The following is a 13,387-nucleotide window of genomic DNA, read 5'->3' as shown; positions in this document are numbered from 1 at the left end:
AGGTGATAGGAGCAGCCGAAGCATAATTCGGACAGCAGACGTCGGATTTCTGTTTTCAGGAGATAAAGAAGCTTAAGGAACGATATGCCAAGTGCGTTGAATTTTGAGGTGAATATGTCGAATTGTAATAAAGGTTTATGATTCTTGGCCCCGCTGTTCCTTGTCGAGTCGAGAACTTCTCAGCACTCCCGTGTACTTCCAGTATATCTCACAAGACTACAAACGGAATACATCTGAGTGCGACCTATTAGTGACTGCTCCCGCGAATTTATTCAGAAATACATTAATATTTTCCTCACATGTGTCCAGCGAGCACGTTCAAAAGAGTTGTCTTCCCAGCTCCGGAAGGTCCCATGATGGCGGTGAGTGTCCCAGGTTCTGTTTTGCCATACATGTGATGCAGGAGCGTCTTCTTTGCTGCAAGAAGTATGACACAGAAAGAGTGACGCGTGGAAAAGCAAAACTGAAGAGATGCGGATACTTAGGTTTGTCTAATGCACCATTTCTATAAGCAAGAAAATGACAGATCGGGTAGCTCAAAACCATGCTTAGTTCATTCGTGTATGTGCTACGATATCCCAGCGTTCAAAATCCCTGATCTCAAAATCCGCAATATCAAAGCTCATATTTGCGAGGTATGAGAATGGCCGTGTTTCCAAATGCGGGACACCACTGAGCAACATGTCAGCTTCGCGTGTAGTCGCTGTCTATAGCGCTCGTTTTAGCGAATGAAATTGCGCATCGTGAGGGATAGGCTTAGCAGAGCGGACGCGCTGAAACAACACAAAATGAAACTATGTTTGTTAGTCTATGGTTAGGTGAGAGCTATATAGTGACTGCAGTGAGACCCAGGTTAGTCCAAGTTTGTTGACTACGGGTCCCCGCGTGTGCTCTACAGGCGACATGCCGGCATTAGACTGTGCCGCATCTGGATTTTGAACCGGTGAACTGGTTCTTAACTGTGGCGTTTCGGCATATCCCCTTCATTCACCAAGCAGACTACCAGCGACCGTGCAGACCAACTTTGCTGGACGCCATCACATTTCCAAATACGGCCTGAGAAATAAGCAACGCGGCCGAATCTTGATGCTGTAATATCGAGACAAGATGAGCTCTGCGTTGCCACTGAAATCGTCTACTACGACAACACCACCTGGATAAAAAAGAAACCGTGCTCAAAGAGCCACTCCGCCTAAAATATTTTTTTTTACATTTTTAATCAACATACAGCACGCGTGCTGTAAATGCAGTCAGTGAACATTACGTGCTTCCATGAATTTCGAAAGAACCCGCAAAGCTTTATAGTTTCGGATTCACCAAGAGTATTTGACGAAACCGGGAGCATTGGCGTCCGCCTCCAGGCACCAATACGCGTATCCGCTATCCGCGCCCCGTCAGAAGACTCTCAGCCGTTGTGGTGAGCAGTCGGAAATCCATCGAGGAGCAATGTTACCAGATGCGTTCGTGGTTGGGCACTCATTGTCGTCGTTGGGATGTCGTGAGTGTCAACCAATCGTCGCAGACGATATTAAACGCATGCTTCCTGTTACTATCAATGGCTACCGATGGCACTATGGCAAGCAGTTCCACCTCCACCACCGTCTCCGTAGATACGGTCGCCGAAAGCACGTTATTGATTGGCGCACTATTTTTCGCTACGTCGCGTCGGCGAAGAGACGGTCGCATCCGTTCCAGTTGATTTGGAAACAACTATGAGACAACATGAGACAACTCTGAGACAACAACTATGAGACAACACTCAACAACAACTCCTCGTTCGCCATTGATTGAAGCCACAGTTGATACGATTGAATACATGACAAGGGCAGACGCCGGATGTTGAGAGCATGCCGAATGTTCTTCTCTGGAAAAAGTCGAAAACAGGATTCCCTACACCGATCAAAAGGATCGTGAGAAAAAGACAGGACGCTCGCACTGCCGCGGTGCGGGCGTCCTGGTGGCGCCTTTCTCCTCTGCTCGAGGTCTTTAACTTCTACTTGGGCACATAAATCTTAAAAGTACTGTAATAAGCAACAGGCATACAATTTATTACTGCTGGCTCATTTGACAGCCTGGGTGCCCAGTATACAAACGCCACAAATTTCATTCAAATCCACCTTGTAGTTTGTTTTAAAGAAAATTCACATTTAATAATACAGGCAACCCTGTGTCTAAGACCCAACAGGAACTCCGCAGTTCCCGCCATTTAGGGCGGCCAAATGTGCCTGTACCATTCCTTCCCGCCAACACTTTCCAGCCCATCTCATGCGGCAATGAACGTCATACACGATATTTAAGCATCTAGGACGTGTGGGCGTCCTCCTCGCGTTGCAGAGGGTCACTTTCTGCCGCTGATAATTGAGACAGCGAAGGAAAGATCAGGAAGTAGAGAAACGTGTTTGACACAGTGGCTGAACACAGGACGAAAAACACCCACGCAATATGGCCGCTTGAACAGCTTCGCTTTCGCAATGCCAAACATACCTTTCTTTGCTTTGACGCTGTAAGAAATATTTTTCCATTCTAGATAGACTGCCCTGCAGGTTGGCCGGGTTGGAAGTACATTGACAAAGGTATCGCCTGGTCCATGGACGGTCATCGATGCTCCATTCTGAAGGGTCGTTGTTAGCTGCTCAGTCGATGTTGTAACGATCTGTACACTCGGGATTTTCGTGAGCGGAACGATCTCTGAAGAGAGACAAAAACGAAAAAAAAAAAAGAATTAAGTAGTGAAGTACGAATACAAAGGAATACATCTGCCTGGGAAACAAGCGAATGTCAAACCACTAAATTCAAGGCGAACACCAGTGGCATTTTTCTCCTGGACTGGATGCCTTTAGTATAGCTTCTCTTCAACGATTACACAATAGGGCTCGGAATCCCAAGCCGTTTTTACGGTCCCGGAATTTCGGGATTTCGAAATGTGGATCCCGGGACGGGATCGGGATTTTTTCGCAACTATACCCAGGATGTAGTATAGGGCTGTATCCACTTGCACAATCATGCTATCACAAATTGCGATATAGTTCGAGTCTTCTGTCATCCCCACGGAACATTCTAGGGGAAAAAAAGCGTAAAAAATAATTGCTCACGGGCCAAAACATGCGTATTACATTGAGCATCCGCACCGTGCCGGAATGTCAACTGAAAGGTCACAATTACATACGTCTCTTGTTGTCATCTGCTACGGAATATCTTCTGGCTGCGCCCCAGAATATTTCCCGTAGTTAGTAATGCACGAGAAGATACATACTTATGACGTACAGCAGTTCTACTTACGCAGCCGCTAAAATCAGTGACGTATTTCGCATTATCCGCTTGAGTATTCTGGGGAATGTCACTTGTGTGAATACATGGAAGAATGCGGTTTGCTCGTATTGCCTTTTATTTATCCACAGTGACTACTGTGTTCTAGACTGCAGCAGCCGAGTCTATAATTTTCTGAAAAGGTTGTCTCCATTTTCTCTTTTTACTTCCATATATATATATATATATATATATATATATACAGGGTGTCCACGCTAAGTGTGAACAGATTTTTTAAAAATATATATAACACTTTTTCCAAGATGAAATCAATTGCAATATAGCATATGCTGAAGGGCACTCCCTAGCAGGGCATTAGCAAAGTCCAAAGGCAATGTCTTAATTAACTTTCATTAATTAACTTTTTAATTATAAAAGCTACAAAGTTGTCCCAATGAGAACATCTGTTTCTTTCGGTCACCTGATATCGTAGTCGTTGTCAGAACAAAAATCCGTTCGATAGATAGCCCGCAAAAAATTCGTGAAGGAACGCCATTTTTTTCTTTATTTTGTTCATTGCGCTTCTTAGAAGACGCGTCTTTCTTTCACCCCCAATGTGAGAGGGAGAAAGAGCACACTATCGCCTCTCGCGTCCTGGAAAAAGATTAAAAGGAAACAGAAAATGCAACCCAAGATAAGGCCAGTTCCGATAGAGTCACCCGATACATTTGTTTTTGTTTTGTTTCCGCAAGTTAAAGCTCATCTTCGACGCATGAGGCGGCACTGTGCTCCTTCCCCCTCTCCTGTTGGGGATGAAGGAAATACGCGTCTTCTAAGAAGCGCAATGAACAAAATAAAGAAAAAAATGGCGTTCCTTCACGAATTTTTTGCGGGCGATCTATCGAACGGATTTTTGTTCTGAAAACGGCTACGATATCAGGCGACCGAAAGGAACAAATGTTCTCATTGGGACAACTTTGTAGCTTTTATAATTAAAAAGTTAATTAATGAAAGTTAATTAAGACATTGCCTTTGGACTTTGCTAATGCCCTGCTAGGGAGTGCCCTTCAGCATATGCTATATTGCAATTGATTTCATCTTGGAAAAAGTGTTATATATATTTTTAAAAAATCTGTTCACACTTAGCGTGGACACCCTATATATATATGACAGAGTTGTCCATATCAACGACGCCGAAGAAGAGCATGCAAGCTGCATCTCAGTCAATGACTCTCGGGCACTCATGTTGTGTGTATGGTTTACGCTCCGGTTGGCCGACCTCGAGTCACCGCGTGGTGACCCTCATGGCGACCTCGCCTTTGTGGTCAGCTTAGATACTCTCTTGATCCCCAAGCGCTGTGGAAACTACGTCGTGTTCAAGATGGCGGACCGGATTATTAGATCTACCTTGAGTGGGGGGTGGAGTTTTTGACGTATTATCACGTGACTAACCTAGTTCATTTTGCCAATTAAATTGTTAGTTCCGTTTTCTTGTAAACGTTCCCATTGGGACGTGAAAGTTATGGCAGTGTCCAATTTTTTTAGATTTAAGTCGGCGCACGCCGATTTTGGAGAGTTCGGGCGGGGACTTCAACTACCAGGGGGTCTGGGACCTGGTCTTCACTTTTCTCCCCCCGCCGGGTTTGTGTTCACTACATGCCGTAAGCCAATTTTGTTCTTGTTGTAAATAGTGTGAATAAATCCTGTTGTTGTTGAGTGCTTTGCTTGTCAGACGTCATTGGTATCAGCCACCACCACCAGAACACATCACGGACCTCCCTACATAAACATATTTCTTCTTCTATTTTTTTTTTTTTTTCTGGCCTTCACGAGTTATTTAGAACAATATCTACGTTCAGTCTGCGCTCTAACCGCAATCTAATCTAGGTTTCGCCAGTTCAAATGGATCTAAGCCCTTCACGTTACCGGCACCGTTGGAGATATCTTGAGTACCATGCACGAGGCTGTTGTTGGTCGCTGCGATGTCAATGCGCTTCAGCCACGAACTCCTTTACTATGTCGAGAATAAGGACGCACAGTTTAGCCTTGAGCGTTCTTATACTTCTCTGTCATAGAGCAGCTGATGGTCGTGACTCAAAATCCTGTCCTATCATAGCAATGGCAGCAACATAACCTTGTGAACCATGTCACTCTGTGTCGCCACCTGTTGTATCATATGCAAAACTTCACGGAAAATTTTCAACATGCGGTGCGCGTGCGCGGCGGGCGGTGTGTTGGCACGTGTACTACATTTTGCAATCTACTTTCGAGCTGCGTTGTGCGTTTGGTCTCGCATTGGCTCGATAATTTGTGTACGGAAAACTTAAGTGCACCAAGAAGAGTGCATGTCTACTTTAGGTCCGCCACTCGATTTCAAACTTGAAATCTACATTCGTAAATGTAATTATGCAATGCGCATCGTCATCCGTTGTATGCGCTCGGTTCCATAAATTCCTCCAGAGATCAGTTTCTCACGGAAAGTGTCTGCAGCGGCGACAATGTCATCTCCATGCAGCCACTATTCACCTATCAAAGCCTATACGTGCACCTGACCCTCTTCCCGCAGCCGAAATAGCAGCCGACCGCGACACGACAGCCGGCCGCCTCCTGACGCAATTTCTGCGCGCCAAAATTGGCACAATCTGCTGAAAGCACTGCCTAGAACGGCTGCGGTGGGATACGCCCCCCCCCCCCCCCGCGTGCAATATGTAGGACCAAAATTAACCTAACCTCACTACACTTAGTCTAACTGAAAAAAACACGGCCCTTCGGCTGGCGCGTAAGACCGCCCCAATTGATACCCGTTGAGATCTAACGCCTTCCTTGTGCAATGCATTGATTTTTTCTTAGCAAAGGCCAGATGGAACAGGCGAACTGCATGCCGGAAAGAGGGCAAGGTGTGCGTAGGCAATGATAGGTAAACAATGGCCGCATGGAGATGACCTGGTCGCCGCTGTCGCATCTTTCCGTGAGAAACTGGTTTCTGGAGGAATGTGTGGAACCGAGCGCTGCAAACCAATGAGGGATTACGATGCATCTTGCATAATTAAATCCAGGTATGTAGATTTCAAGTTTCAAATCGAGTGGCGTATCTAAACTCGACATGCACCGTTCGGATCTCGTGTCTCTGACGTTGACGATGTTACGCTTCAGACTTGTTTCTGATGCGTCCCCTTCCGTTCATGTTCGTAAAATGTAGCCCTAGGACGCTGCTAGTACACCAATAGGAAGTACACCAGCTTCAGTACAGAGTGAATTTGAATAATCACGATGGGTTGCAATGAACTGTTTTCAACGCTGAAAGTATAAGTGCGTGTTAGTTTCACTGGTTTAGAGCCCCTAATACAGTAAAGTTCAAGTTTCTGAATAATGGTTTCGTGCACGCTTATGCAAGCACAGGGGTAGCATCACGTGTAGTTTGTGCATGCAAATTGGCGAACTTACCTTGCTTGTTCCTCCTAAGGTCACCCTTGTCGGCGTACTCCTCAAACTCTGAGAAGGCGAGCTCGCTGCCCTCTCCGAGCAGCGTACCTTCTTCATCAGAGGCATCTGACGTCTCGGGACGTTGCTCAGTCATTTTCTGTGCTGTAATAAGTAGCATAAAACCAGAGGTGAGGAAGTATCACTTACGCCTGCAAGCTCTATCACTTTAATTTATAATTGATTGGTTCCCAGGCATGTAAAGATGAGAGCTGATCCAGCTACAGCAATACAATTTCCTAAACAGCTGTATATCTACAGGAAATGTCGAGGAAAACATGCAAACGCATGTTATCGTTGTGTGCTTTTACACAGAGGCGTATCAGTGATCTATGCTGACCCCCTGTTTCTTGTTTTTTCCTTCCCTTTTCTTTTCCTGTGGTCGCCGAGCTGGTTGTTTGTGTTATTTCAGCTTTAGCTACACGTCGGCAATGATACATTAAGATGTTGCAATGTAACTGTACTCATGACCCCCCTCAACTTTTTGCGACACGTCTTGTTGCTTGCGATTATGAATAAACCACTGAGTGTAATCCGATGATCCAAACGTCATATACCTGGAAGAGCGTAGCTTTTAGTACGATTCCTCGCAGGTGGCATTACGTTCGGGCGCCTGTCTCCTAAAGAAACAAAAAATTACTATAGGGTCGGTCAGCTTTAAGCCGTTGGGCTTAACTTGCTGCTCTTCCGGGTTTATCAGAGCTTTTCAGGATCATAACCCGATAGCGAAATCAGGTCACAAGAACTAACAACTTGGCAAAAATAGTCATTCAAAACGCGATTATTTCGGCGGCATACAGGCGGCCATACCATTTGTAAACAACGCGATATCCCTATTCTTGTGTGTCGTTCTATAACTTGTTTCGACCTCAGTAATTTGATTGACTCGGTAGATTTGGAAATGACACCTCGTTCTGCTGACCACCACCAAAGATGGGATAACGACACAGGTGCTAAGACTCACTCAGCCGCGGTTTCGCTCACGGCGTTGGCAGAATAGCGGTTTTCACTATCTGGACACGCCAACCACGACCGATACAAACAACAGTAATCGGAAGCAGACAGCAGATAACAGCAAACAAAACTGAAGCAGAGGGCGCAGATGTACTTATACGTTCTACCCATTTCAACCACGTTGCTCAGGGATTGTCCATCTTTAGTAAAAAATTGTCATTTTTAAAGTTGTTATTGTTATTCACCCCCTACAAATCTGTCGGGTCTACTTGTCTACTATCATGCGATACTTGTACGCCAACCCAGAGCGGCCTTTCCTATACACTTTTCTGCGCATCGCTGTGATCAGTTGTCCCACGAAAATATGAAATTTGGAAATACATCAGTACGAAAACTACGTAAAAGTGAAGGGCTTACTCTTTGTGTGTGTCGCCACAAACGCCAAAAAGCAACAAATATGTGGTGACAATGTCATAGTGTTTTCGCGAAGACCAACGCCGTGGCACATGCAACAACCGTGATTGGGTTTCGCCTTTTGATTTTGCTAAGTCTATAAGAGCTCATGTAACATGTCGCACCGTGTGCTTTCACACGTCAAGCGCCCTAGAACAGCTGGTCGCACCAGTGCGACCTGCTTTTCCATTTTCTTTCTATTCCTATTTTTTTGTCGCACCGCGGAGATACAAGTCTCCCCCAGTTAAAATATCGAGTTACTTATTGGGCAGAGTGACTTATCGCTTGTGCCGTTGAGACGGTACAAAGCTCAACCTCGGCGACAAACACTGACGATACCAAATTCAAGCCGGAGTAACTGACAAGTGAAGCAATTCTTCTTGCATTCCCGGTAAATAAAATTTCCATCCAGCAAATTAGCGCTTCATTACGCAACCACTGGAAAAGTTACATGCACATATTCTATGTAGTTATTTGTACATGAGAAACAAAACTGAAAATCAGAACTCATTTGTTACGCCACAATGCAGATTCTCACTTCCCATTGACACTGTGAACCTTTTTCTTTCCCACTTTTTTTTTGTTTTCAATTTCGACAATTTTTTTTCTTCCTATCGCACAAATAAGGCTTTGGAAGTAACGTCTCACACAGTGTTACAGCATTAGATGATGAGTTGATGTTTTATGGCGCATAAGCGACTATGACCAAGATGCGCCAAACAATGGCGAAAATTGTGACTCGTTGAAAAGAATGCATTACGCAATTTCCATTCATGACACCTTAGTGCACCCGAAGACACGGACAGAAAGCGACGGACAAGGGCGAGAACTTTATGCAACTTCAAGAATAAAACTACAGGTTTTCCCGTCGTATTTAATCCTTATGCCGCGGAATTTAATCCTTATCCTGTGGAATTTAATCCTCATACCGCCACCTTTAATCCTTATACAGTGGGATTTAATCCTCCTTCTGTTAAATTTAATCCCCGTGCTACCAATTTTAATCCTTATGCCATGGAATTTAATCCTATAGACTCTCGGGTTATCTTTTCATTACTCTTTTCACTACAATACGACAGTAATTCCGCACAGTAATTGGCAGAAATTGACAGTGTAGGACTACCTGTATGATTTATGACATGTTTTGACTATTTCCTCGTTGACAGCCACACACTGACTTTTTGTGACTATCATTGCTCAGTGCACTACTCTGTGATAGTATGGGACTACCTGCACATTTCATGACCTGTTATGACTATTTCCTTGTTTGCGGCTATAAATTGACTTTTTTGTGACTATGGGGTGACTAGTGGGAACACGACATAGCTCACTCCCTTCTCTCTGATGTAGACCCCACGCTTTCTCTCGTCCTTCCTCCGCGACTACCGCGCCCATTAACTGCTCTCTTCCACCGCATGAGGCTCAACGTTGCCTTTACACCTGCCTTTCAACACCGTCTCGGCTCCACCTCGTCTTCCCTCTGCCCCACTTGTGGAGTGCACGGCGACCTCAGCCACGTCATCCTGGCTTGCGGGCAATACCACCACGAGCGTGCCCTAATGGAACTCTCTATGCAACGCATTGACAAGCGGCCGTTCAACCTAGCGAAGATCCTCGGTCCGTGGTCGAACGCTGCCCACCAGACGCAGGGCCTTCGTCTTCTGGCGGAGTACTTGTGCTCCACCGGTCTGGCGACGGCTCTTTGAAAGCCCCATCATCATCCCTTCATCCTCCCCCAACGCGAAATAGGGCAGTGTACCGCCTCAGCGGCGGTGAATCGCCCACCCCATCACCATCCAATGTATGTGTGTGTGTGTGTTGTGACTATGACTACATCTATGCACTACTATGTGATAGTATGGGACTACCTGCATGATTTATGATCTGTTTTTACTATTTCCCCGTTTACAGTCATGAATTGACTTTTTATGACTATACCTACACTATGCACTACCAGCCGCCGGCTCTAAAGCGAAACGCACCGCCTCCAAAATCGCGCTGGCGCGCGCCGCCTCCAAAATCGCGCGCTGTAGTCGCTACTGGCGAGCGCGCTCCGAAGATCTCTGATTTGCTGCACATTATATGTATAAATATTTGGATGCTCATTGGTCTCCAAGAACTGGCGTCAGTTTCCTTCGCGCTGATTGGGCGAGCCATTTGAGTGAGGCGCGAGTATCCAAACGGTCAGTCGAACGGATGAGAAAGAAAAACCACGGAGGAGACATCACGTCTGTCCGGCCACGCATGTTCTCTCGGATTGCAACCGTTGTGCACGCAGACGCAAGCGGGTAGTTTGAGGATTTTGAATGCTTTAGATTTAGATTGTGGCGAACTGCTAATGTGAGAACGGAATGGCACATCCACGTGATCATCACAACAGCGGGAAGACGAACATGACAGGGAATCCCTGCACCTCCAAAGGACGCAGAAATCGTCAGAGAGGAAGTCTGCACTCTTTCCGACGTACCGCAGGTGAACGGTAAGACAAGTTTGATTACTTTTCGCGACCGGTACGTTAGCGGCGTTTCATTGTGCAGTGCATTGCCGTAACTTATACGTTTCTGATATGCCGCTAATCAAATTATGTGAGGTTATGCTAGTTGCCCCTCATGCACGTCGCAGCCGTTCATTCACTGTGATCTACGAACGTTTGTGACAAGTGCGCATTGGTGTTCAAATACGAAATCAAGATCGATTGCCTATCATAGCAGTCATTTTCATGCAGAGTTACGGATCATCAATAGATTTTTTTTTTTTTTTGTTTTAGTTCTCCCGCAGCCATGGGCACCAACGACGTACATAGCTCAGCATTGTCTTCTGAACTGCTCTTCGATGTCGAAGCACCCAAAGTTCCAGTGAAGCCTGCTACAAGATGTAAAAAGATATGTACTGTAGCTTTTTCGAGGCAGTTCCCGAGGACAAATAGACTTGATTTGTCATACACCATCGCTTTTTGATTGTCTGCCTTGGGACAGCATGATCGTTGCTCTACAGCAATCGCCGAAGACAAACGGACGAGGCTGGGGGGTAGGGGGGACGAGAGGAGATACGAAAAACCAGAGGAGAGAAGGGAGAAGAGGTTGAGAAAGGAGGACGGTCTGCGCATGCGCACTCGGCCGCAGCTTTTTTCCCGCGCTGCAGGTCGGGGACGCTGTGAGTGGCTCCTGGAGATCACGTGGTTTGGACGACCGCCATTTTCCCTGGACCATTGCGTAAACGGGAGCTTCCGGCGAATGGCACTACTATGGGAGTGTAGGGACTACCCGCATGATTTATAACATGGTACGACTATTTTCTTGTTTATGGCTATAAATTTACTTTTTCGGACTCCCACTGCTCAATGCACTACTATGTGATAGCATGGGACTACCTGCACGATTTATGACCTGATAGGACTATTTCCTTGTTTAGGACTATAAACTGACTTTTTTGTAACTATCACTGCTCAATGCACTACTATATGATAGTATGGGACAACATCCACAATTTACGGCCTGATATGACTATTTTCTTGTTTACATGTATACATTGACTTTTTTTACTATGCCTACTCTCTGCGTTACTATAGGATGATATGAGACTACCTGCACAATTTATGACCTGTTTTGACTATTTCCTCGTTTACAGCGATAACCTGACATTTTGTGACTATGCCTACTCTATGCACTACCATGGGATGGCATGGGACTACCTGCATGATTTATGACAGGATATGACTGTTTCCTTCTTTTCGGCTGTAAATTGACTTTTTGTGACTATGCCTACATCTATGGACTACTGTGATAGTATGGGACTACCTACATGATTTGGCCTGTTTTGACCATTTCGTTGTTTACAGTCATGTATTGACATTTTATGACTATACCTCCTCTATGCACTACAATAGGAGGGTATGGGACTAGCTGCATGATTTATGACCTGATATGACTAAATTTCCTTGTTTGCGGCTATAAATTGACGTTTTGTCACTATCACTGCCCAGTGCGCTCCTATGCGAGCGTATGGGACTACCCCTACAATTTACGGCCTGATATGACTATTTCCTTGTTTATAGGTACAAATTGACTTTTTATGACTATGCCTACTCTCTGCATTACTATGGGATGGTATGGGACTACCTGCACAATTGCCTCTTTTGACCATTTCCTCATTCATAGCCAAAAAGTGACTTTTTTGTGACTATGCCTACTCTATGCACTACCATGGGATGGAATGGTACTACCTGCATGATTTATGACCTGATTTGACTATTTCCTGGTTGACAGCCATACACTGACTTTTTGTGACTATCACTGCTTAGTGCACTACTCTGTAATAGTATGGGACTACCTGCATAATTCATGACGAGTTATGACTTTCCTTGTTTGCGGCTATAAATTGACTTTTTTTGTGACTATGACTACATCTGTGCACTACTATGTGATAGTATGGGACTACCTGCATAATTTATGATCTGTTTTGACTACTTCCCCATTTACAGTCATGTATTGACTTTTTATGACTATACCTACACTATGCACTACTATGGGATGGTACGGGGCTACTTGCATGATTTATGAACTGATAGGACTGTTTCTTTTTGGCTATATATTGACTTTTGTCTATGCCTACATCTATGCACTACTATGTGATAGTATGGGACTACCTGTATCGTTTATGACCTGTTTTGACTATTTCCTTCCTTATGGCTATAATTCGAGTTTTTATGACTGGGACTACTCTATGCACTGCAATGGGGTAGTATGGGACTACCTGCATCATACATGACATGTTATGATTATTTCCTTGTTTACACCTACTGGTGGACTTTTTATGACTATGACTACCAGATGCACTACTATGGGATGGTATGGGACTGCCTGGAAAATATGTCACCTGTTTTGACTATTTCTTTGTCTATATAAATTGACATTTTATGACTATGCCTACTCAATGCACTACTATGGAAGGTACACCATTGACTGCATGCTTTGTGATATGTTTTGACGATTTCCTTGTAGCCATAAACTGACTTTTCGTGACTCTGACTACTGTGTGCACTACTATGGGGTAGTTGAGACTACCTGCATGATGTATCACCTGTTATGACTATTTCCTTGTTTATAACTATAAATTGACTGACTATTGCTACTCAATTAACTACAATGGGATGGAACTACTTGCATGATTTATGGTCTGTGTTGATTATTTCTTTCTTTACGACTATAAATTGACTTTTTATGACTGGGACTACTCAATTTACTACAATGGGGTA

At 44.8% G+C, this 13,387-nt stretch overlaps 1 protein-coding gene across 6 annotated transcripts in view; it reads right to left on the bottom strand.

Annotated features, from left to right (window-relative positions):
- Nucleotides 1-13,387, bottom strand: part of LOC135385840 (ATP-binding cassette sub-family G member 1-like) — a 97,798-nt gene that overhangs the window by 39,574 nt on the left and 44,837 nt on the right. For 4 of the 6 annotated variants that reach the window (XM_064615406.1, XM_064615405.1, XM_064615408.1 and 1 more), the window contains exons 2-4: nucleotides 6,691-6,831; nucleotides 2,485-2,688; nucleotides 300-417 (exon numbers count right to left, since the gene is read on the bottom strand). In XM_064615406.1, coding sequence (XP_064471476.1) covers nucleotides 300-417; nucleotides 2,485-2,688; nucleotides 6,691-6,823 — 455 coding nt within the window. In that variant the 5' untranslated portion in view covers nucleotides 6,824-6,831. Of the gene's footprint in view, nucleotides 1-299; nucleotides 418-2,484; nucleotides 2,689-6,690; nucleotides 6,832-7,283; nucleotides 7,347-13,387 lie in introns of all 6 variants that reach the window. The other 2 variants (XM_064615403.1, XM_064615402.1) reach the window with 1 other exon arrangement.

This window comes from Ornithodoros turicata, chromosome 2 (genome assembly GCF_037126465.1).
Source record: "Ornithodoros turicata isolate Travis chromosome 2, ASM3712646v1, whole genome shotgun sequence".
Classification (NCBI taxonomy): domain Eukaryota; kingdom Metazoa; phylum Arthropoda; class Arachnida; order Ixodida; family Argasidae; genus Ornithodoros; species Ornithodoros turicata.
This window is presented reverse-complemented; position numbering and strand designations above follow the sequence as displayed.